The sequence below is a fragment of the Leucopleurus acutus genome (assembly GCF_964270905.1).
Source record: "Leucopleurus acutus genome assembly, chromosome: 11".
NCBI classification, from domain to species: Eukaryota; Metazoa; Chordata; class Mammalia; order Artiodactyla; family Delphinidae; genus Leucopleurus; species Leucopleurus acutus.
Window position 1 is genome coordinate 17,367,079 of NC_139152.1, and position 25,439 is coordinate 17,392,517.

The following is a 25,439-nucleotide window of genomic DNA, read 5'->3' on the forward strand; positions in this document are numbered from 1 at the left end:
TACTCAAATCAATGTTGTTTTCCCAAGAATCAGTTGTTAAACATTTACCAGCACACCACTGATTTAGGAGTCTTTGAAATTTAACATGCACACTAAAAATACCATTCCAATAAATTTTCATTTGGTCTATGCTATTTTCACACTTCAGCAAATTAAATCCATAAAAAGTAGCGGATTATCTAAAAATAAGGAACGTGGTGACTGTGAGCCTCCCCAAAATGGAGAGGATAATGAAGATGCAAAATAGGGCGATTGTAAACATCATCTGTGTTATCAACTGTGTTTGTAAGATAGTGACCAAAATAAGATAGTAAAGAGGTTCTTAATTATGTGTTATTAGGAATGGATGAAATAACTAAGAACATTTAGTCAGAAAATAATATATCTAATTTGAGTAGAAACAAGACTAGTTGGTTAGAAAGAAATAAAGATATCAGTTCATTACAAAAAATTTGTGAACAAGGAGAATTGTCCAAAAATGAGCAATTTCTTTCTGAGATAGTCAGCTTAATGAGTTGTTTATTGATCCGATTATTGAGGATATATAGTGGATCATGATTGTGTAGAAGTTCAGATGACATCCACGTTCTCACTCACTTCAAAAATTCAATGATTTGGTGAGCCCATATACCCCATTTCTTTTGATCAAACATCACAACTCACTTAGAATGCCTCACAAGTCACTTGTCCTTCCTGATTGGAGAGTCCCATGGAGAGAAGTTTAGCATTTTGACCTAACAATTTAAAATGTTATTTATTCCTGCTATACATTTCCTTACATCTTCTTTTTTCTCCTTCTATGCCCTTTGCCCTAATCTTTTTTCTTGTTATTATAAGCAGATGAAACTATTTCTTAGTTACCATTGGATAGAAGGTTTGGTTCTAACCATATCTAATGGAAACCTTTAGAGATCTACAGCACAAGATCTTTCAAAGTCCACACCATCCAAAACTCAGTAACCATATCTGGTTCTGTCTTGCTAGACTCTGATACTTCCCACTGTTTTTCTAAGTGGTTTCTTCCACTTTTAACTCCCATTACAGCTGGTTAACCTGGTGATCATAGACCCAAATTACATAATTCTTGCTAGGTACGGAAGTTACGGATTTGTTACACACCTGTTTGTAGGCATGGGTTTTTTGCCCTACTGTTGTCATAATGTCACTTGAGACACAATATGTCTTTAAGAAAGCTGATGGATAATACTGCCAGATTTACTGAGGCAGTATTTTATGGTAGAAAAGCTATATACCAGGAAACAAGAGATCTGAATCCTGGTACTAAATTGACCTTTATGATTTTTGAACCTTAGTCTTCTTATTTTTGTGAGCTTTGGATTATACTATCTTTAAGATAAATTTCCAGTTAATAATTATATTATTAATATAATGATTATATTATTAAGTGCTAATAAAAAAGAGACATGGCATTTCATTCACTTTTGTTTCTTGAGTGCCTAGCATATTGCCTAGTACCCAATTAAAAACCAAACGTTCGCTAAATGAATGAATAAATGAACTAATGATGTATACAGTGGTATGGTAGAATGCTAAGAATAACCAAATACGAGGCGAACAAAGCACTGACTAAAACAGCATGTATGTTTGATCCCATTTTGGAGTAAAATGAACTAATTAAATAAATATTAATGCACATATGGAAAAAATTGAAAGAATTTTTAAAAAAAACTGTTAGTAGGATTGCAGGGTATTCTGACTTTCTGTGCTATATATTTATGGAATTTTAAATCTTATATAAATTATATTTACAAGATTAAGATATTATATATGTAAGCTGCATTATAATATTTTCTTTCTTTTTATGTTTTTATAGGTTTTTTCCAGTCCTTGAAAAACATCCTTACCAATCCCCTGTATGTTATAACATTAGTTTTGACACTGCTACAAGCCAGCAGCCATATTGGAATTATTACTTATGTCTTCAAATATGTAGAACAGCAGTATGGCCAGTCAGCATCTGAGACTAGCATTTTGTTTGGTAAGACCTGTTTATGTTTGCTTGATAAATGCTATGCTACTGAGTCACTGAGCTCCAAGTGACATTTTGTTGTGAAGGCAATTTCACATTTTATTAAATATAATTTTCATTTATTTTTTTCAAATTTTATCAAATCGATGGGTCTTGTGATATCATCATTGTTCTGCATTTGAAGTTACAGCTCGTGTTATTTTTGAGGAGATGAATTCCTGAAGGAAAAGTGACATGTGAATGGAACATGTAGATATGATATCTGCATAACTGGATCTTATAATCTAGTGCTGAGCTTCTGAGGCAAATCCTTTTTTAATGTAATTATTATACTTCTATCCTTCATGGACTTTGAATCAGGACCCAGATACTTACAAAAAATAGGACATTGATGTTTCCAGGAGAAAAATCAATTTAAACACATCATTGGTATCTACATAATTCAATACAAATCTCGTATTTTAGAGAGGTTTTTTGCTGCAGTATCTGTTTCCAATGACACAAGGAGACTTCTTTATGAAGGAAAGGTTTTCTCATATTATTCTTTCTCTACCCCCTGTATAATATAAGATTCTTAAGAGCAGTAGAATACCCAGTACATGGCCCAGCACATTGTAGAAACCCAATATTTGATAAGTTAAGCTGAATTTATCAAGTGATATATGAATAGGTCATAAGTAAACAAGAAAAATATAATTCTGTAGGATGTGCTTATTGAACTTAAGATAAAAGTTAAAACTGTAAATCTAACTCCTAATAAAGTTCTCAGCCTAAATTTTTTGTTAGAGGGATCTTCATCTTTAATCAATCTTGGAAGACAATGAAATGGAAAAGTTATAAGAGGAATCAACTATTTTTAACATCACATATAGACCTGTTTATCATCTTAGGGTATGTGTGTGTTTAGATGAATAAAGAAGAGATATTAATTTAAGTGTTCAATTCTAAACTACTGGGCAAATTTGTAGTAAGTTTTTAAGGATGGGAACTCTTCATTTTAAGGAAATGCAAAGAATTTTAGATGGTAGGATAAAAGTCTCAGAGTCAGGAAGATGATATTTTGTTGCTGTTTTCCGGGAGGGGACAAAAAGCACCTTATAAAAAACATATGTTCAGACATACAGATATTCTTAGTCACTGACTTTTGCTACTAAGGAAAGTAAAACTTCAGCATTGGCAGGAAGAAATTATTTTTATCTCCCCCACATGGTGCACTGACCCTCTACCTCCATCCTGGACTGCCAGCCTTCTATTTAAGAAGTAACAAGATAGGATGATTTTGGTTGATATACAGTGTTTCATGTGTAAAGACATTCAGAATAACCATATTTATATAATTACATTTTTTCTCTTACTTCTAGGATTCATAACCATACCAACTTTTGCATCTGGAGTGTTTACAGGAGGATATATCATTAAAAAATTCAAATTTACCTTGGTTGGAATTGCAAAATTTTCATTTTGTAGCCATATGTTGTCCTTCCTATTTCACCTACTAAATTTTGCGCTAATCTGTGAAAACAAATCAGTTGCTGGACTAACCTTGACTTATGATGGGTTTGTATATATATATCAATACACCAATAGCACAATATATAAACCATCTAATGTAAAAGAAAGTAAGGCAAACAAGGCAGATGGCAATTTTACTAAACTTTTAACTCAGAGAAATTTCAATTTACAAATTCTTAAAATGTTCATTTCTTAAGATCTCAAAAAGTTCTTTTTTTTCCTTCCTTAAAGAAAAGCCATATAGTTTGTAATAGTAATAGTTATTATTTATGGGGTGCTTACAATGAGTGATGGGTACTTTTATCCCCATTTTATAGATAAGGAAAGCAAGGCCTAGAAAGATACACAGATTACATATCTAACAATGTTAAGATTCTGACTCAGATTTGAAGGTTTTGACTCCAAAACTCTTAATCCTAACCACTATGATCTTGGGTGAATCATAAGAGAAATATAAATGACATTTTCCAAAAGTGACTGAACAATCTTTATCTGCAGTTAATTTTGATGTTTAACAATTATCTTTATAAGAAAACCAGTACACTGCACTCAATTCTCCTTTTTTGCAAGTTAATTCTGTTTCTTCTGGTATTGTCTTCATTAGCAGTAGAATTGATAAATACTCTATACATAATGGCATATTAGACCTAGAAAGCTTTTACTTTTCATTATTATCACGCATTGTGCAGTATACCTAGTACTACAGTCTCTACCCCAAATCAAGGGCAAGATTCCTGTGCAGATTTCTCATCATCTCCTGAATATAGCCAACAATTTAAGTTTAGGAATGTTCTCGTTCAAGCAACAAGCAAAGATCCTTGGATCACAGTTTAGTAACCAGACTCCTTAGCACTGCTTATTGTTGGCTTTGGGCTTTGAAACTCTGGGTCTTATGAGGTGTCAATTTGAACCTGTCGAATCTTCCCACATTTGCTTACCTAAACATCATCCTATTCTTGGAGGCTTGCCAACTTAATCTTGAATTATCTCCCCATTCCCTCCTAATCCTGTTTGTTGTTGAATGTTCCTATTGACCACCACTCACTCTGGTATATCAAAATACAGAGTACCTAGAACATTGAACTTTAGAGGGAAGAGAATCCTGGAGATTATGCAGCCCGACCCTCTAATATCCTCTTCCTCTATTAGTTGAGACCCGGAGAAACTGTGGCTTGTTTGAAGTCATACAGTGACTCCAGAACGATGCTACTTCACAGCACAAGCATACAGGCTTTAACCTAAAGCCAGTTCCCTGAAACAAGCACAGTAACTATGCTATCTATTCAAAAGAAGGCAGCTAGAGTTCTATGGGCTTTTTTCACTCAATAAAATTTCACTGAGTGCCTCCTTAAAGGTCAAAAAATTTATAGGATACCTCAGTGCCCTCATGGAACTCACAGTCTAAGTGATGGCTATTAACAGAATCAATATATTTAGCATTTATGAAATGTTAGTCACTGGGGTAAGTTTTTAGAGTATGAATTACTGTAGAGGTTCTCAGAATGTGGTCTGAGAATCTACAGGGGTCCCTGAGACTTTTGCAGATGGTCAACAAATTCTAAACTATTTTTATATTAATACCAAGATAGTATTTTTCTTTTTCATTCTCATTTTCTAATGAGTATATAGTGATATATTTTTTTCATTTTTATTTTATATTGGAGCATAGTTGAGTAACAATGTCGTGTTACTTTCAGGTGTACAGCAAAGTGATTTAGTTATACATATACATGTATTTATTCTTTTTCAAATTCTTTTCCCATTTAGGTTATTACAGAGTATTGAACAGACTTCCCTGTGCTTGTACAGAGATATTTTCTAAGGCTACAAGATATGTGATGATAATATCAGTCTGTGGGCTAAGGATATGTGTGCTTGCGCATTCTCATGTACTAAATTTTTCTTATTATTAATCTCTAGTAGAGTATGTACATCAATAAGTAGAACCCACTTGAACAAAAAACGCTTGGGGTCCTCAATACTTTTCAAGAATCGACAGGCTGCTGGGAACAGAAAGTTTGAGAACAGCTAAATTAACTTTTTTCCAAAAAAAATTCTGTGAGGATTTATGACTTACAAATGGCAAATCTAATTTTAGAAAGAGTAGTCACATTGCTGTGAAGTGGCAGACCTAATGTGAACACAGGACTGTCTGATTGCAATGTCTGGACTGAGTCATTAATCATTATGATAAATCACTCCCTGTCCATCGTGTGTCCCCAAGCAGGATTAGGTATTAGATGCTTTCAGTAAAATCATTGATTACAGAATTTCTGAATCTACCTTCTTCTTTCTTCATGAAAATTACTTTCTCATTCAAAGATAATTTATCAAGATTTTTACCAAAAAACAAAAGAATAATTTTAAAAATCTATAAGTAGAAAATTAATTATATGAATAATCCATTTAATAATTTTAGCCATATTATAAGATTATATTTTATAAATACAACGATGTTTCACAGTAAATCATTATAAACTTTGTTATGGTTTCATTAAAAAAGCATATGAAGTTTTTCTAGTCTTTCTCAACTGATTCTATTATTCCTTTTTTTTTTTTTTTTTGCCATACGCGGGCCTCTCACTGCTGTGGCCTCTCCCGTTGCGGAGCACAGGCTCTGGACGCGCAGGCTCAATGGCCATGGCTCACGGGCCCAGCCACTCCACGGCATGTGGGATCTTCCCAGACCGGGGCACGAACCCGTGTCCCCTGCATCGGCAGGCGGACTCTCAACCACTGCGCCACCAGGGAAGCCTGATTCTATTATTCTTGATTTTTAAAAATTGATCCTTAAGGATTCTGCTTTGACCACGTTGAATCCTTTCCTTGTGTAGTTAAAATATAGATTTAAAAATTCAAACTAGTTAATTAACATTCACAGATTCATGAGACTTTACAGTGAGCTGGGAAGAACCTTAGTCTAATGCCATTACCCTACTGAACAGAAACCAATTCTCAGAAAACTGAAGTGATTTTTGAGGAATTTTTTGACAGAATCACAAAGACCTCTTGTCTATGTCTTACCTATCCTCTTTGGTTTCTTTTTTATGTTTTACTTTTTCTACATCATAAATCATGTCTGGGTAAAGATAAAGGGTGAAAAAGTTAATAAGCACTAAAAATAAACTTTGCCATTTTGGACAAGCAAAATATCTCTATTTAATTTAAAGACAACCCTTTCCCTTATTTCTCATCTCCTTTTCGTCTCTCCTCCTTCTTTTCCTTTCCCTCCCCTTCTCATTTTGTCCTCCTCCTTCCTCCCTCTCCCCTCCTCCTCCTGCTTCTTCTTCTCCTCCTTCTTCTTCTTCTTCTTCTTCTCCTTCTCCTTCTCCTTCTCCTTCTTCTTCTCCTTCTCCTTCTCCTTCCTCTTCTCCTTCCTCTTCTTCTTCTTTCTTCTTCTTTTCTCTCTTTCTGATATATGTCTATCATATATTTCCAGAAATAATCCAGTGGCATCTCATATAAATGTACCACTTTCTTATTGCAACTCTGACTGCAATTGTGATCAAAGTCAATGGGAACCACTCTGTGGAGACAATGGAATAACTTACATATCACCTTGTTTAGCAGGATGCAAATCTTCAAGTGGCAGTAAAAAGTCTGTTGTGAGTATTATTTTTTACTTTCTTCTCCTTTATCAAAACTGCAGATTTGATTTAACTTACTTAAACTTTGATAATTACTTACCAAATGTTTCTACAACTAAGGTCACCAGTAAAAAGATAGAAAAAAGATTCCCATTATTGCCTGTCATTGTGATGGCTGTGATGCGTAAACAAAGCCTCACATAAAATCCTGCTTGAGACACAAACAGGTTTTTCTGTTGCTTGAATTCTCATGAGATGACTCCCACCTTTTCTTCTTGCGTTTATAAGACTATGACCTTTTGAAATTTAAAAACATTTATGATTTCTAGGAAGCACCTCATTTGACTAAAGGATAGGATTTCCATTAGGTTGGAAGTACTTTACCCTTCAGATGCTAGGGGAAAATCCTGGGCCAACCCCTTGTCAATCTAGGTGCCTTTTCAGGACAACCATCTATATGCAACCTTGCATATAGATTCTGGAGAGTTTATCTTGAGGCTCAATACCCTTTTGACTTTCCAAGAAATTAATCAAGGCTTCATGCTCACTTGACTGTCCAATTTTTGGCTTCCAATTTTGATTTTTTTCAAGGTTGGCACTTTTCCTACGCAGGATAACTTAATATTCTGCTTACCTATTGCTAACATCTCCCATAGAAGTGCCACTGTCTTCTTCACTCAAAATATCCCCTTCCATGCAAATTATGAGTTCTCCCCAATCCCCCAAGTAACTTCCAATAGCTGGGCATCAGATAGGGTGTTCTCTATTCTACTTCCAATCCACTGAATAACTCACAAAGTTGGGGACCCATTTCCTGGGCCCTTTTCCTATCACCAATATTAGCAATATTATCAGCTATGATCATTGCTCTCTACCACATTCTCCTGTATTTGATTTTCAAACTTTACCATCATTTTCTTGCCCATAGTCCTACTAACTGCATTAATGAAGGTCACTGAGAACTTTTTGAAGAACCTAGATTCTTTGAAGCTGAGTCATAAATTTGCACAAAAATGGCCCAAAGACTATACTTAAAAACCCATATCTCGTATGCATGGCTATAGTGCCTTTCATTGAGAGTGCCCCGTTTAATCTATGGTCCCACCTTGTCCATGCGTGAAGGGCTGGAAGAGACATGATGTTAGAATCCTAAAGAGAGCTCTGTCTACTATGGAGACATCATCTTCTTAATACTTTACCATTTAGGGACCACTGCGGAGTTCTTTTACCAAATTCTTAGTAATAAGTCATCCCTTCTTAATCACTCAAAATAATGCCCTTTGTACTTAAGTTTAGTTTTATTGGCTGATAGGCTTGCTACATAAAGAATTTCTCCATACAATTCTTAGTAAAAAAAAAAGTAAAGCTTGGTCATCAGATAAGTATGAATTCAAATTCTTCCCCAGTTCCTCCTTCAGTAATTGGTCTTTAGCATTAATGGGTTCAAATTTCCCTTAAACCTTAGTTTAGCCTAGACTCAGAACAGAATTTATTAAAGCCATCTAGCTACATAAACTGCCTGCCAAATTAAATTTCTAAAATCATTTGTTCCTAAATTTTCTCCAGCTGTGTTCTAACCTTTAGGGTATTCTGTTGTGTTGAACCTCTCTGGTAATGGCATCATCTATCCTATAATCTGTCATTATGCAATCAGATGTTGTATTTGCTGGCCAAAGTGGAATTCTAGCATCCGTGCCTGGTCCCTTCTGCCCTGGACTTTGCCCCATTCGAATGGGTGGTTCTCGACCCAGGTTTGACCCCTCCAAAACTACTATAATTTCTGGATTCCCTAGGCAATCCTACTCAGGGAGTGTCACTAACACTCTGTAGAGATTGTTAAAGAGAGTAAGTAGGTGTGCTATAGAAAATAAAAGTGAGTGGTAGAGAAATATTTAAACATTTTATATTGATGAGAAAATAATTTACAGAGTTTCAGACATTACTTTTTTTCTATTCTTTCCTAATTTTTAATTTAGGGATGTATGAAAAGTTAATAGTAAATTACATTTTCTTGTCTATAAAGGAATCCAGGAAACTATTTTGCCTTTCAATTCTTAAACAACTGTATTGTTAGAATGTTTTCTTTAAAAACTGTAAATATTTTAGCTTAGATGAGTGAGATGTCTTTAAATATAATAGAATATATTTATAGCCCAGTCATATTTTGTAAATATATTCTGTCATATTTCAAAAACTATTTTTCAGATGTTTCATAACTGTAGTTGTGTGGAAGTAAATGGTTTCCAGAGCAGAAATAACTCAATGAAGTTGGGTGAATGCCCCAAAAATGATCAATGTACAAGAAAATTTTATGTTTATATAGTAGTGCAAATATTTATCTTTTTTTCTTCTGCATTGGGAAGCACCTCAAATATCATGCTGGTTTTTAAGTGAGTATTACTTTTTAAAAGCATTTTTACATAGACTATAAACACACCTAATAATGTGCATATTTTTCCATAATGTATTTGGAACCCCAATTCATATTTTGTTACATTTAAATTTTCTAAGAGTGCATTTTCTTAGGATTACTGTGATATTTCACTGCCATAATTAATAATAATTTTGCCTTGACCTTTGCCACTACAAAATCTAGATTCTGTACTTTCTCCTCTTAATGAGAATTTTAAGACAGAGACTGATGGACAACTGCCTCAATGTGAAAGAATCCCCGTTGTTATTCTAAAAGAACTTCTCATTTTGAGATGCCTTATACCCTGTTGGGCCTGTCAGAGTGAATCACCTATTGATTCCATTGAAAAAAAAAATTGGGGAACCAGATCACATAATATAAACAGTCTATGATATTCCAAAGTTTTTAATCCTAGTTAAAAGAATGGCTTTTGACCTAGTCTCTCAAATACCCTCGTAGAGAAAAGAAAAATACATGAGCAATATTCATTCTTTTCTCCACTGATTAGACAAATATTTAGACCACACTTGGTGAAGAATACTCCATGGTGAATAAAACAGATAAAGTACCTGTTCTCATACAGTTTAGAGTATAACAGGAAAGACTTATGTAAGGCAAATAAGCTTAAAAATAAACACATAATTACAAACTGTCGTTAGTACTACTAAGAAAAAAAGAGTGCTATTAAAGGGAATAAAAAGGAAAAACAAATTTAGGATTGAGGTGAGGAGCTGTGAGGAAGAGGACTCAGAAAATACTTCTCAAAAACAGTGACACAATCTAAAGGTCTAGAGGGTATGTTAAAGTTAGCAAGTGAAGAACTTTACAGGGAGAGGGGCTATATGCCAATGCTTCAAGGCAGGAAAGAACTGATGTGTTTGAGGCGTGAACAGAAGCCAGTTGGTTGGAACATACTGAGTGAGACAGATGGCACAAGGTAAGACTGCAGGGTTAGGAAGGGAGTAGGTAATACAAGACCTGTTGGTGAAGTTAATCATTCAATCACCTAAAAGTGAAAACATGTAAAGACTTGCATGTAGGTATTAAAATATATATGTGTAAATATGGTGATCTGGGTTAACCTCTAGTTATACTTTTAAGACATAAGTAGTTAGCAACAGGTTCACGGTCAGCCAACAGCATGACTTAGAAGGGAAAGAAAACAAATATATTAATGTTTTTTAAAATGAGTATAAAGCTATAAACTGAGACTACAGTTGTTTAAATTCCACAATGACCCTTAAATCTTGTCAAATTATTTATACTAATTTATTCCACAGATAAAGCTCTACCTTACCATAAAATACTGTCTACTCAAAAGGAGAAGCTTTCCATATTTGCCAAATTACAGATTCATTAAATTACAGGAAGTTGTCTCAAAACTCCAAATTAGCTTGCATCTCAACAAGTCTTGGCTTCTTAATTTAAAATTTTTCATGAGAAGAACGAGAATTTTAGAGAAAACTGTTACAACATTGATGATAATTTTATCTTAATAAGAAAGTGATAAGATCAACATTACCATTTATCAAAAACATTTATTGATTTCTCACATCAACATTTATTGATTTCTCACATCAACATTATTGATTTCTCTTTGATTTTATTGAAAGAGAACTTTTGTGAGGCAGACTGTGGAATAAAAATATAAACTTCAGTCTATTAATGATTCCCCAATGCTTACATCATAAGGCTATTATTAAAACTAGACTAAGCAGGAGTGTTGATATTTACACATTCAGTATATATGTTAGGCACGGTTCTAGGGGCCACGGATGGAACTGTGAACAAAAGTGATAAGGGCTCTCCTTTCACTAGCTTTCATTGGGGTGAGGGATGGGAGAGTGGATGGGTGTAGGAGAAGAAACAATAAATAAATAAGCATGTAAATACACAAAAAAAAAGAAGTGTTAAGCATTAGGAAGAAAAAATCAGAGTAAAAATATAGAAAAGGTAATAAAATTTTAATGCTTGGAAATACAGATGACAGGAATAAGGAAGGAATTCTTGTACTATTCTTGCAACTTTTCTGCAAGAATAATTAATTTCAAAAACTTTTTTTGAAATAATTTCAAAAGCATTTTTTTACAACACTGTTTTAAAGAAATGGTAGTTTCAGACTGTTCGCTCCCAAGAATTTGAAAGCTCAACCAACTCTGTGAATCTTTAAAAATTGGACAGGAGTTATAGAAGACGACTCATCATAAGAGCCCCTTTCCTCTTAGTAAAAGCCACCCTCTCTGCAAGAATAGTTAAGTTTTGAAGAAATCCACATATTATAGAATAATTGAGGCTAAAGCTATGATCTGGATGTGCATGATAAACAACCTACTTCACTTCTACAAAGTGTGGTTAGTCTACCAAGTGCATTTCTGGGGATTTTATTCAATCACCTGTCTGAGCCATTGAAAGAGATGGACCACCAAACTAGACCACGACATTCCATGAGCATCTGAACCTCCAGCCTCACTAGGTCAACGGCCTGCATCTCCAGTAAAATGCAATTAGCTAATCACCATGCATCCAAAAAAATTAAACATTAAGAAGCCTAACAGCCAAGTCTACAGTACATTGCTCAGGCCCTTGGCAGAGCCCTCCATCACTAAATTCTGGTGAGGAAGGAGGCGCACTGCATCTTCACTAACTAGGGTTTTAATTACCCTCTGTCTCTGTAAATCGCAATGGCAGGGTCTGCTTTAGGATCCCCATTCCACTGTCACCACAGCCTGACTTGATGTTCCCCCAGTGTGGGAAAGGGGAGACCATAGATGAGAATAACCTGATGAGGAAAAAAGAAAGGAAAAAAGAAAAGCAAAGAAAGAAGAGGGGGTGGAGAAGCAGTACTAATTCAGATACCTTCCATTGAAAGTCATTTGATGAGACCTGAATAAAGATTGAGGGTACAAATCATGCAGATATGAACAGGTGAAGAGCAATCCAGGGAAGGTAGCAGTGGAGGTAAAAGTCCTGAGGTGGAACATACTTGACATGTACAAGACCAGGAGGACTGTACGAAGAAGAAAGAGGTAAGAAATACAATGAGAGAGCAGGCATGGTGCAGAGAGCACAGACCCTATTGATCACAGTAAAGACTTTGGAGTTTACTCTCATTGTATTAAGAAGCCAGCAGAGAGATCTGAGCAGTAGAATTATACAACTATCTTATCCAATTAGAAGATCACTGGCTGTTGGGTGGAAAATATGTCTTTGGGAGGCAAGAACAGAATCAGAGGAAACAGAAGGCTATGATAGGAGGTGCTTTTTGTGGAGAATCCATCCTGAGAAATGTTGATCAAAATACAGAGCTGATCACTGTCAGATTGAGGTAGGACTCATGCTGCAGTGACCAATACTTTACATGATAAAAATGTGTGTGTGTGTGTGTGTGTGTGTGTGTGTGTGTGTTGAGAGTGTGCATGTAAGTATGAGCATGAGGGTCTGTAAGTGTGCATCCATGTGAATGTAGGAGTGTGTGTGATTGTCACTCTATATGTGTGTATGTGTGTTGTGTGTCATTATATCACATAAGTCTATCATTTCCACTGAGTTGTCTAAGACTTCAAGTTCCCTTTCAGGAAGATATTATCACTATCCCCAAGTCCGCTCAATTCTCCTACACACTAGCCCTCTCCCTGGGTAAAAATACAAGTTGATAACAAACATCTCAATTTTGCCTCTATTGCATCCAGCTTGTAAGCCAAATACACCCTTTAAAAAATCAACTGCAATGAAAAGTGACACTTCAGGCACTTGTCACAGAAAATTCAACCAGGAACAAACTGCATTCTCTCTCTTCCCAAAAGCCCTTTTAAGAAATCTGATATTTGAGAGAGACAGCTAACTGGACTAGTTAACTGTCATGGCTGATTCCCTCATGACAATTTCCTCAGGGAAGAACTCACCTCTTTGAATAACATGACCTCATCTACTTACTGGCATGGCTTCACTGCCCTCAAGGATAGTGTTTTGTGTCCTCAGCTCGGCTAGTGGAAGTGTCCCTGCCTTTTGCAAAAGCAGAGGAAAAACGCTTTCCATTCATTTTCTTTCTTAATACATAACTCTGCTGTGTTTAATTTTTATTATGCTATGTTTAATTTTTTATCCTGTTTACTTTTATAAGCTTTCTTGAATACTTTTGAGAATCTCACTCAAGGGTAGCTCTCCTACAAGGCTTAAAGGGCAATTTTGTGTAAAGAAAATTGAGGTTTAGAGGGCTAGCTTATTACATTGTATCCTCACAACACACAAGATAAGACTACTTAGCAGATAAGGAAACTGAGGCTAAGAGAGGTTGAATGACTTATCTAAGGCATTTAGTTACTATAAACATGATTTATCTCTTTATATCAATAACAAAGACTAGCATAGAGTCTCCTAGGAGGCACATGGCAAATGTTTGTTGAATGACTAAATTTACTTATCTCTGAACACATACAGTCATTCAAGAAAAAAAATAAACCTTTGTATCAGTTAATTCAATATTTCGGTAAAAACAGAACTTCTGAGCCTCAGTCACCCTCCCCCATCTTGCCACTACAGTCAGATAATTTATTTTGCTTGATATGTATTAGGTTATTACAGAGTTGGTTGTATCATCAGCTCATTGAACATAGAAATATGGAATTGTGGAAATAACTTTCTAAATGCAAAAGTGAGTTAAATTTTGAGAGGATACAAGTGTATTTGCTACCTTTAAAATGACATTTAAATACACTAGACAGTAGAATACAGATATCTTTTTTGACTTTCCTGGTTATATTATGTAGTTTATGAATCATATTAGTCAACTTTTCTGTTAAGAGCAATGATAGAAATGAAGTAGTAAAAAGAGTTCTGCTCAGACCAAGACCTACATAAAAGTATTTGCTCTCTCATATGGCAGGTGTCAACTGAATAGATCACATGAAATCACTGTCTTCATAGATATCATAAAGTCTATTCCAACCACTATTTCAGGATTTCCTAAGGATCAAATGTGGAAATGTTTGTAAAACTGTCTTGAAATTGTAACACATTGAATAAGTAAAGAAATAAGAACTGTTAATATCATTCAGATGTTTGCCTTCTAAAACAACTGAAAATATAACTTTAAATAATATCTGCTCTTCACTTGAGGATTTTCATTAGATCATGAAGAACAACACTGAGAAATGCTTTAATATTTAGCTCAATCTGGTATTTTAGAGATGCTTAATGTTGCTTTGCCTTTATCTTATTTCAGAAATGTTGAACCTGAACTGAAATCACTTGCCATGGGTTTCCATTCACTAACTATTCGAACACTAGGTATGATAAATATGTAGATGATAAATTCCAGGTATAAATTTTCATATCAAAGCTCAAAGACTGAATGTAACTGATTTCCAATTATCAGAAAGTTTCTTTAAAAAGGTATAAGTAAAATATCATTTTAATATTTGTGGTAAATGAAAAATAATGAGATAAAGGAGAACTAAATGACCTAAAAGAGAATTTCATTGTCAGTTCTATTTAGAATCAATCTGTAAGAAAAAGGCATCATCATAGTTGTATTATATCCTTTCTAAAACAAAGATCAGTGGTCTCCAAGAATTTAATTTAAGACTTAGGAATATTTCTTCCCATATGCAGAGTGCAGGACCTTCCTTCTATGCTGAGGGGTATAATGCCCAAAACAGCTCAGGAGACCTGGGAGATTGTGCAAAACAACAGATGAGGACTTTCACAGTCCCTCAGACTAGTTCTCTAAGGCTGGGGCAGATAACCTTTAATAGAAATTTAAAATGCAGAAGGGAATGGGTGTTACTGAACTCAGGTCTGGCTGTTCCCTGTTCAAAAGCCAATATTTGAGAGGCAAGTGTTGGTAGAAAGGAAAGTTGCTTTAATCAGAAAAGCCAGCAATCTAGGGAGAAGGCAGACTCATCCCAAAACCATCTCTGAAGATTCTGCTCAGCCATGATAGTTTTTAAAGGGAAAAAGGGGAAATAATCTCAGTTAATTATTAAGGTAGGTCAGATTCCTCATCATTTTTTCACTTCATGCAGACTTACTGACTACTCCTGATGTTCCTTTGGATGCTATCTTGCCCGTGTGGTCTGCCTGCAAGTTTGCTAAGGGGGCACTGGGGATAGTCAATCATTTTTAATTACTTAATTCTTCATTCCTACTTCTTTTAATCTAGGAAAAGAATCAACAGGTTAGGCAACGCATGGTGTGCATTAAGTAGAGCACAAGTCAGGAGTTAGGTTAAATGTTACCTAGTGATCTGATTTTTATAATTAAGGTTTAAGGGGAACAGAAATAGACAAACAGAAAAGGAGCAAAAGAGCTGCTTGTCAGACATCATTCCATTCCATGGGATTAGGGATGAAAGTCCATCTTCTATAATTTCATGCCGACATAGGGCATTGTATTCTTAAAGTGGAAGATGTCGACATGGATCTGTAGTATCTTTTTGCTGATAATTTTAGATGCCCACCTACATATACAGGCAGAGTAAACTACAATTATTTTGATGCCCACAAAATATAGATTATCATGAGCAATAATGTTAATCCCATTATCTGAAGCCAGTTCTTGGAATTGTGCTAGCCATAGATGGAGCAGCTTATGGCATGGCTACAGGCTGGTCATTAGGCGGTTAGCTTTTTCTCTTTGGTGGCAGTTATGGTATCTGCAACACAACTCAGGGATGTACATCAGACACTGGAAAGATTCTGTGACTCTGCTGTCCTAATCATTAACTGCTTGAGCTTGCCCTTTTGTGACTCAGGAAGGCCTGGGAGACTTCATCTTTTCTACAAACAAGAGGCAGGGGACATGGAGGGACCTTTGTACTTGCAGGGGCCCACAGGGTTCTGCTTGGTTTCATGGGAACTAAAATTCTAGAACTGAGCATCTTAGAATGGGGAGTGCTCTGAATGAAAGAAAGCTCACGAAGTTGTGTTTTGTTGTTGCTGTCAAATAGTAATACTATAGAATCTAGAGGCTAAAGGCCTATTTCTAAATATTCAGATGAGGTGATTAGTACAAGATTTAGAAAATTATCCTTTTCCCTTTGTTGCCATTTGCCATTTATACCATACAGTTTCCTGTTGGTAGCTTAACAACTTCTAACCTAACCCCTGTGCTACTGCTTTTTAAGACCTGTTAACATTATATGCTTATTCCTGGGAAGTAGGAAAAGGACATGATTGCTCTAGGAATTGGGGTAGGCAACTGATCATGGCCGGGAGGCAACCACCGATGGCTGAAAGAAAAGGAAATGGGAGGGCGTCAATCCTTGGGACTCTTGCAAGCAAAAGAAAGAAGCATAACTATGGCCAAGTTACAATGGAGCAGGTGTCCAACAAGTATATTTGGGAGAAAATCACAGATCCTCAAAGGTAAAAGGAGAAAATATAAAAGGTATGGGAGAGAAGGAGAAGATGGAGGTACTGTGGGATAAGGGCTGTGAGTGAGCTACAAAGTGCTGAGTTCTAAAGAGGACAGTTATTTCCAGCTGGCAGGAATAGTGCAAGCTTTATGGAAGAGGATCATATAGTTGGAATCATACCGTAAGTAGTTTTTCAGACTGCCTTCTTTCAGTTAGCTATGTGCATTAAAGTTTCTACCTTGTCTTTTGTAGCTCTCTGTCCAATCCTGGCAGTTCCTCTAGATCCAATGGAGATGCCTCACTCCTAGAATCTAAGCTATAGAAGTTAGCAGATAGAAAGAGAATTTGGGGAGCTAGTATTCCTTCTGATGTGCTGAAATGAGATTGAGAATAGAAGAAGTTCCTCTAGAGACGTAAAATAGAAAAAAAGGAATTTTGCTATTCTGATTTTGAGCATCCTATTTTGATACGTCCAGTATATGGCCCAATGGAATCTAACTCTTCTAGGGGAGAAATACATACTGAGGACCAAATCTCCAGTCACAAACAACTGTCTGAATACAATGTAAATTGTGGAAGGTATATTAAACTGAAACAGGTATTTGGAAAACAAGTTATCTGAAGTTTTAAATTTTCAATAATATAAGACCAAGTTTGTTACCTGAAACATTTAATTCATTAAGTTTGATCAAACCAGTGCTATTTTTATATAAGAAAAATAAATTGTTGGCACATAGTTTTCATTTTTCAAAGGAATGGCTTAGATTTGTAGAAACCTGTGAATTCCTAATCCAGTTTCTCAGTAACAGTTTTCCTCAGATATATTCGTCTCAGACACCAGTTCCTTGATATTCGAAGATATCTCACTCTCAGAAAATTGAGACTGATTAAAAGTAAATGAAATTGGCAAAACTGTAAACTATGAATCACTACCATTTTTATGTAATATAAAATTTGAAAATTAGCATATCTATAAAATCTGATCAAGTTACTAATGCTTAGAATTAGGAGTCAATGTCAGAGTTTATTAAAATAGCAGTAAAAGCAGATGGGCACTTCTGCTATAAGACAACATGTGTGTTCCTGAAAATCCTCAAATTCTGCAAAATCATAACTACAAATAAAAACTGGGTTAGGTACAGGCCACTGAAGAGACCTAGGCATCATTATGATCAGAACATCAACAGAAGCAAAATTCAGCACCACAGGCCCTTGGACAGCCCAGGCTGCTTCAGGAGGTATTAAAAATGAATACAATCGGGCTTCCCTGGTGGCGCAGTGGTTGAGAGTCCGCCTGCCAATGCAGGGGACACGGGTTCGTGCCCCGGTCCGGGAGGATCCCGTGTGCCGCAGGGCGGCTGGGCCCGTGAGCCATGGCCACTGAGCCTGCACGTCCAGAGCCTGTGCTCCGCAATGGGAGAGGCCACAACAGTGAGAGGCCCGCGTACCGCAAAAAAAAAAAAAAAAAAAGAACACAATCAATGGAGAGAAAATGCTTCATGACTCCAAGAAGGTGGGAGTGGAGCCCTCAGGCCAAAAAAAAAAAGCACAGCCTACCAGGAGCCTAGCACTCAGTGAAGCTGGGCCTGTGCTTCTCTGGGGAGGAAGTCCTAGTGTTGGCATTCACCTTTTTTTTTTTTTAAGATTTTTTTTTTTAGATGTTGGGGGTAGAAGTTTCTTAATTAATTAATTAATTTTTGCTGTGTTGGGTCTTCGTTTCTGTGTGAGGGCTTTCTCTAGTTGTGGCAAGCGGGGGCCACTCTTCATCGCGGTGCACGGGCCTCTCACTATTGCGGCCTCTCTTGTTGTGGAGCACAGGCTCCAGACGTGCAGGCTCAGTAGTTGCGGCTCAAGGGCCTAGTTGCTCCGTGGCATATTGGATCCTCCCAGACCAGGGCTCGAACCCGTGTCCCCTGCATTAGCAGGCAGATTCTCAACCACTGTGCCACCAGGGAAGCCCCCACCTTTTAATTTACTTAAAAATAGAGTTGAAAAATCTCTTGCCTTTGCAGCAATTGAGCTGAGAGATTTTCCCTTTCCCTGTGAAGTTATAACTCTACTCCTGCTATTCTAGCTGTCCTTCCTTGCCTAAGAAAAATTACATATGAACCAATATAACTTCTATGTTTTACTGACAACATTCTCCTTTTTACCAACCAGGCTTAAGTTAATTGGCATTATAAGAAGAACAATGTACAGGCATATAATCTTCCTTCTTCCCTATATGTGTTGGCATGGTGAGGGTAGATAAAAGATGTCTATGCTATTGTATGTGATTTGAGCTTTGGAGATTCCTCATAATCTTGATTCTTGAGTAGAGTTAGGCCAAATCAATGGACAAGTGCTCCAAAATTTTTTTTTTCAAAATTTTTAATTTCTACATAATCCAAATATATCCGTGTGGAATATCACTTTTTCCTTTGAAATATGTTCCTTGGGTTGACATCTTCTCATCTTATGTTGCAGGAGGAATTCCAGCTCCTATATATTTTGGGGCTCTGATTGATAGAGCTTGTATGAAGTGGTCTGTCAACAACTATGGGAAGCAAGGGTCTTGTCGGATATACAATTCCACGTTATATGGGTAAGTTGTCATAAATATATTTCATTAATTGATTTTTTCCTTTGACTATGTTAATTACTAAAGAATGAGATATTTTCAGTGTAATATTAGGAATTATAGCTACCATTTAATAAACTTTATAAACAACACAAAGTTATAGAATTAATTCCATTCAGTTAAACCTAATAATTGTTCAAAGCATCTTTTGCATAAAGCTTCTCAACATTTAGTTAATAATGTTATGAGGCGACTGCTTCTCAACCTACCAGGTCAGTGGTCATCAATCTTTCCTGCTCATTATAATCACCTGAGGAGCTTTAAAAAATATTAATTTATTTTTTTCCTTTTTTTTTTTTTTTTTGGCTGTGCCATGCAGCTTGCAGGATCTTAGTTCCCCAACCAGGGATTGAACCCGCACCCTTAGCAGTAAAAACATGGAGTCCTAACCACTGGACCACCAGGGAATTCCCCCAAGATGCTAACTTCTATTTTGAAATACTTATTTCAATTTTGATTTAATTGGTCAGGGGGTGTGGCCTGGGGAATGGGAGTTTTAAAATCTCCTTAGGTGATTCTTATGTTCAATCAAAGCTGAGAATCCTTGGACTAGACCATGTGTACTAGGTAATTTTATATGGCTTTGTGAAAAATTTTCAGTAGACCACAGGGCAGGGCTTCGTAGACAGCCAGCTTATAAGGTAAACATTGGCTCCTGGTTCAATATAAGTGGATTCAATCTGATTATCTCACAGTCAGTTCATTTCCTTTATAATCTGTTCTCATTACACATGAACTAATCTGTCTCTGAGAAAGTTAAACATTCCAAATATACCTTATTTTACGGATAGCACTCGGGCAGATCGTGAACCATCCTTAGTTTCTGTGGGTTAATAGTCCTTTAAAAATAATCACAAACTTCTTATGCTCCAATCAAAAGAATCACTGAAATTGCTACTTCAATGTTTTTATGTAAGATTTCAAACATCATTTTTTAAAGGCCTTCTGCATACTGAAGAGCAACATTGTAAAGTGTTTTCCAAGTAAAAACTGACTTTTTTTCTCTTTTCACAGAAATACTTTCTTTGGCTTGACTACAGGCTTAAAACTCCCAGCTCTTGTTTTATATGTTGTATTAATTTCTGTTATGAAGAAAAAATATCAAGGAAAAGATATCAAGACATCAGAAAATGAAAGAAAATCCGTGAACGAAGCGAACTTAGAACCGTTAAGTAGTGATGCCGCAGTGGACCGTGAAACACATATTTAAGGGGAGAAAAAAATTCTTCTGCTGCTGTGTTTTCAACTAACATTGTATTAATTGAGTAGGATGTTATTTCTGAGCAGTTCCTGGTCCCTTCACTGACAATTTTCACATTCTATACTAATGATGGAACAATGAATCACCTATGAATTTATGACAATGAAACAAACTATAAATGGGAAAAAATGGGAGTACTCATTGTTAAGGTGTGGCTATGCATTTGTGGTTAAGATTAGAATATATGATCCATACAAATTTAAAGTGAAAGGTATGGTTAATATGTAATAGAAGAAAATGTATTTGCTCAGGTAATTGTAACGCAATAAAACCGGTGACTAGAAGATAGGTAGAGGTGAAAAAGGAAGAGAGAAATTAATAGTCTAAATAAGAAGAAAAGCTTAATACCTTTCTTTTTAAAACAAGAACCAAAACCAGTTTGGACAATGTTACTCAAGCCTAAAGTCTAGTATGATGGAGGGCTTATGCTATCTGTCATTCATGTGTTAAGTCATATATTTCCCAGACCTTATTAATTTCTAATTTGACTATCAGCACTTGATACATCTTCTTCCAACCTCTCATTAAAATACTGCTGAAGAAATAGAACTAAGAGAAAATTTCCAAGCTGCAACTGTCAGACAACATATTACAGAATGTGTTAAGTTTCTTTCAAGCCCATGGATATGGATTAAGAAACGCTGACATTAACCTGAGAAAGCAAAGCCCATTTAAAAGATGTGTCTTCATTTTGTTTGTCTGCTCTCTGGCAGAAATGGAGTCTGCACCAAATCATTTACCAACTCTCAGTTGCATGGCTTTTTTGTGTGTTTCCGTTTAGTACACAGAGATCTTTCACACCCTCACAAGTAGGATAAGAAGTAGAGTGAATGAGAACAAATATTTGAATACTGCATTTGCTAGTGATGGCAGCTTTATTATAGTGAATGCTAGAAGTTGTAGTTTTTATTCTGAATAGCAAAAAAAAAAAAAAAGTGGGTCATCAGAATCAACTGTGAAACACTTTTTTAAAAGAAACCACAATCATACACCCACATGAGATTCTGATTCAAAACATTTGTGATACAGCCAGGACATCTCCTTTAAAAAAAAATTCACATAGAGCCCTTGATAAAGAGACACAAAAAAACAAGCCACATGTTCCTGAGCATACCAAAGTCACACAACATGAATGCTTGCTACAATCTCGGAATTACACTGGAAGTTATATATATTAACCTATTCTCAAACAGTAAACCTGAGAAAAGATTCATTAATCACAAAAGCAGAAATTTGGAAAAATCACCCACAGCTGGTTACTATGTGACAGGTCTGATGGGATCTTGTATCATTAAAAAAAAAGACAGAAAATTACAGAGCTGTGTTTTAAAACATTGCAAAGAAAATAAAGGCACTATCTTGAATATTTATTTCTTTACCAATTATCGAATGTCAAAAATCTGACAGGTAAAATGAAATATAACAGTAAACAAAAACAAAGAATTACACTATCTCATGGAGCGCTTTACAATGGTGTATTAGTTTCTGTTTTATAACAAAGGGAATCAATTATACATATACATATGTCCCCATATCTCTTCCCTCTTGCGTCTCCCTCCCTCCCACCTTCCTTATCCCACCCCTCTAGGTGGTCACAAAGCACTAAGCTGATCTCCCTGTGCTATGCGGCTGCTTCCCACTGGCTATCTATTTTACGTTTGGTAGTGTATATATGTCCATGCCAATCTCTCACTTTGTCCCAGCTTACCCTTCCCCCTCCCCATATCCTCAAGTCCATTCTTTAGTAGGTCTGTGTCTTTATTCCCATCCTGCCCCTACGTTCTTCAGGACCATTTTTTTTTTTTAGATTCCAAATATATGTGTTAGCATACAGCATTTGTTTTCCTCTTTCTGACTTACTTCATTCTGTATGACAGACTCTAGGTCCATCCACCTCATTACAAATAATTCAATTTCGTTTCTTTTTATGGCTGACTAATATTCCATTGTATATATGTGCCACATCTTCTTTATCCATTCATCTGTTGATGGACACTTAGGTTGCTTCCATGTCCTGGCTATTGTAAATAGAGCTGCAATGAACATTGTGGTACATAACTCTTTATGAATTATGGTTTTCTCAGGCTATATGCCCAGTAGTGGGATTGCTGGGTCGTATGGTAGTTCTATTTTTAGTTTTTTGAGGAACCTCCATACTGTTCTCCATAGTGGCTGTATCAATTTACATTCCCACTAACAGTGCAAGAGGGTTCCCTTTCCTCCACATCCTCTCCAGCATATATACGGGTCTTGTTTTTGTATCCATTCAGCCAGTCTATGTCTTTTGGTTGGAGTATTTAATCCATTTATATTTAAGGTAATTATCAATATGCATGTTCCTATTCCCAGTTTCTTAATTGTTTTGGCTTTGTTATTGCAGGTCTTTCCCTTCTCTTGTGTTTCCTGCCTAGAGAAGTTCCTTTAGCATTTGTTGTAAAGCTGGTTTGGTAGTGCTGAATTCTCTTATCCTTTGCTTCTCTGTAAAGGTTTCAATTTCTCCATCAAATCTGAATGAGATCCTTGCTGAGTAGAGTAATCTTGGTTGTAGGATTTTCTCCTTCATCACTTTAAATATGTCCTGCCAGTCCCTTCTGGCTTGCAGAGTGTCTGCTGAAAGATCAGCTGTTAACCTTATGGGGATTCCCTTGTGTGTTATTTGTTGTTTTTCCCTTGCTGCTTTTAATATGTTTTCTTTGTATTTAATTTTTGGTGGTTTGATTAATATGTGTCTTGGCGTGTTTCTCCTTGGATTTATCCTGTATGAGACTCTCTGTGCTTCCTGGACTTGACCAACTATTTCCTTTCCCATACTAGGGAAGTTTTCAACTATAATCTCTTCAAATATTTTCTCATTCCCTTTCTTTTTCTCTTCTTATTCTGGAACCCCTATAATTCGAATATTGGTGCATTTAATGTCCCAGAGTTCTCTGAGACTGTCCTCAGTTCTTTTCATTCTTTCTTCTTTATTCTGCTCTGCAGTAGTTATTTTCACTACTTTATCTTCCAGGTCACTTATCCGTTCTTCTACCTCAGTTATTCTGCTATTGATCCCTTCTAGAGAATTTTAAATTTCATTTATTGTGTTGTTCATCATTGTTCGATTGCTCTTTAGTTCTTCTAGGTCCTTGTTAAATGTTTCTTGCATTTTGACTATTCTATATCCAAGATTTTGGATCATCTTTACTATCATTATTCTGAATTCTTTTTCAGGCAGACTGCCTATTTCCTCTTCATTTGTTAGGTCAGGTTGGGTTTTACCTTGCTCCTTCATCTGCTGTGTGTTTTTCTGTCTTCTCATTTTGCTTAACGTACTGTGTTTGGGGTCTCCTTTTCTCAGGCTGCAGGTTCGTAGTTCCCATTGTTTTTTGTGCCTGTCCCCAGCGGCTAAGGTTTGTTCAGTGGGTTGTGTAGGGTTCCTGGTGGAGGGGAATAGTGCCTGTGTTCTGGTGGATGAGGCTGGATCTTGTCTTTCTGATGGGCAGGTCCACGTCTGGTGTGTGTTTTGGGGGTGTCTGTGGCCTTATTATGATTTCAGGCAGCCTCTCTGCTAATGGATGGGGTTGTGTTCCTGTTCTGCTAGTTGTTTGGCATAGGGTGTACAGCACTGTAGCTTGCTGGTCGTTCAGTGAAGCTGGGTCTTGGCGTTGACATGGAGATCTCCTGGAGATTTTCACCGTTTGATATTTCTTAGAGCTGGGAAGTCTCTTGTGGACCAGTGTCCTGAACTTGGCACTCCTACGTCAGAGGCACAGCACTGACTCCTGGCTGCAGGATCAAGAGCCTTTCATCCACACAGCTCAGAATAAAGGGAGAAAATACGAAAGAAAGAAAGAAGGAGAGAGAGAGAGAGAAAGAAAGGAAGGAAGAAAGAAAGAAGATAAAATAAAATAAAGTGAAATAAAATAAAGTTATTAAAATAAAAGATAATTATTAAGAAAAAATTTTAAAAGGTAACAAAAACAAAAACGGATGGATAGAACCCTAGGACAAATGGTAAAAGCAAAGCTATACTGACAAAATCACACACAGAAGCATACATATACTCACTCACAAACAGAGGAAAAGGGAAAAAATATATATATCTTTGCTCCCAAAGCCCACCTCCTCGATTTGGGATGATTCATTGTCTATTCAGGTATTCCACAGAGGCAGGTACCTCAAGTTGATTGTGGAGCTTTAATCCGCTGCATCTGAGGCTGCTGGGAGAGATTTCCCTTTCTCTTCTTTGTTCTCACAGCTCACAGGGGCTCAGCTTTGGATTTGGCCCCGCCTCTGCGTGTAGGTCGCCGGAGGGCGTCTGTTCTTCGCTCAGACAGGACGGGGTTAAAGGAGCCGCTGCTTCAGGGGCTCTGGCTCACTCAGGCCGGGGGGAGGGTGGGGCATGGATGCGAGGCGAGCCTGCGGTGGCAGAGGCCGGCGTGACGTTGCACCAGCCTGAGGCGCGCCGTGCGTTCTCCCGGGGAAGTTGTCCCTGGATCTCAGGACCCTGGCAGTGGCGGGCTGCACAGGCTCTCGGGAGGGGCGGTGTGGATAGTGGATAGTGCTCGCACACAGGCTTCTTGCTGGCGGCAGCAGCAGCCTGAGCGTCTCATGCCTGTCTCTGGGGTCCGCGCTTTTAGCCGCGGCTCGCGCCCGTCTCTGGAGCTCCCTTAAGCAGCGCTCTTAATCCCCTCTCCTCGCGCACCAGGAAACAAAGAGGGAA

General features: G+C 36.8%; 1 protein-coding gene across 3 annotated transcripts in view; it reads left to right on the forward strand.

The window, feature by feature from the left end:
• The window catches only part of LOC309968560 (solute carrier organic anion transporter family member 1B3-like), a 59,263-nt gene extending 37,162 nt beyond the window's left edge, over positions 1–22,101 (forward strand). For all 3 annotated transcript variants that reach the window (XM_082849844.1, XM_082849846.1, XM_082849845.1), the window contains 7 exons: positions 1,835–1,999; positions 3,352–3,547; positions 6,942–7,107; positions 9,295–9,479; positions 14,724–14,788; positions 19,323–19,440; positions 20,491–22,101. In XM_082849844.1, coding sequence (XP_082705970.1) covers positions 1,835–1,999; positions 3,352–3,547; positions 6,942–7,107; positions 9,295–9,479; positions 14,724–14,788; positions 19,323–19,440; positions 20,491–20,686 — 1,091 coding nt within the window. In that variant the 3' untranslated portion in view covers positions 20,687–22,101. The remainder of the gene's footprint in view (positions 1–1,834; positions 2,000–3,351; positions 3,548–6,941; positions 7,108–9,294; positions 9,480–14,723; positions 14,789–19,322; positions 19,441–20,490) is intronic.
• Positions 22,102–25,439: the final 3,338 nt, after the last annotated feature.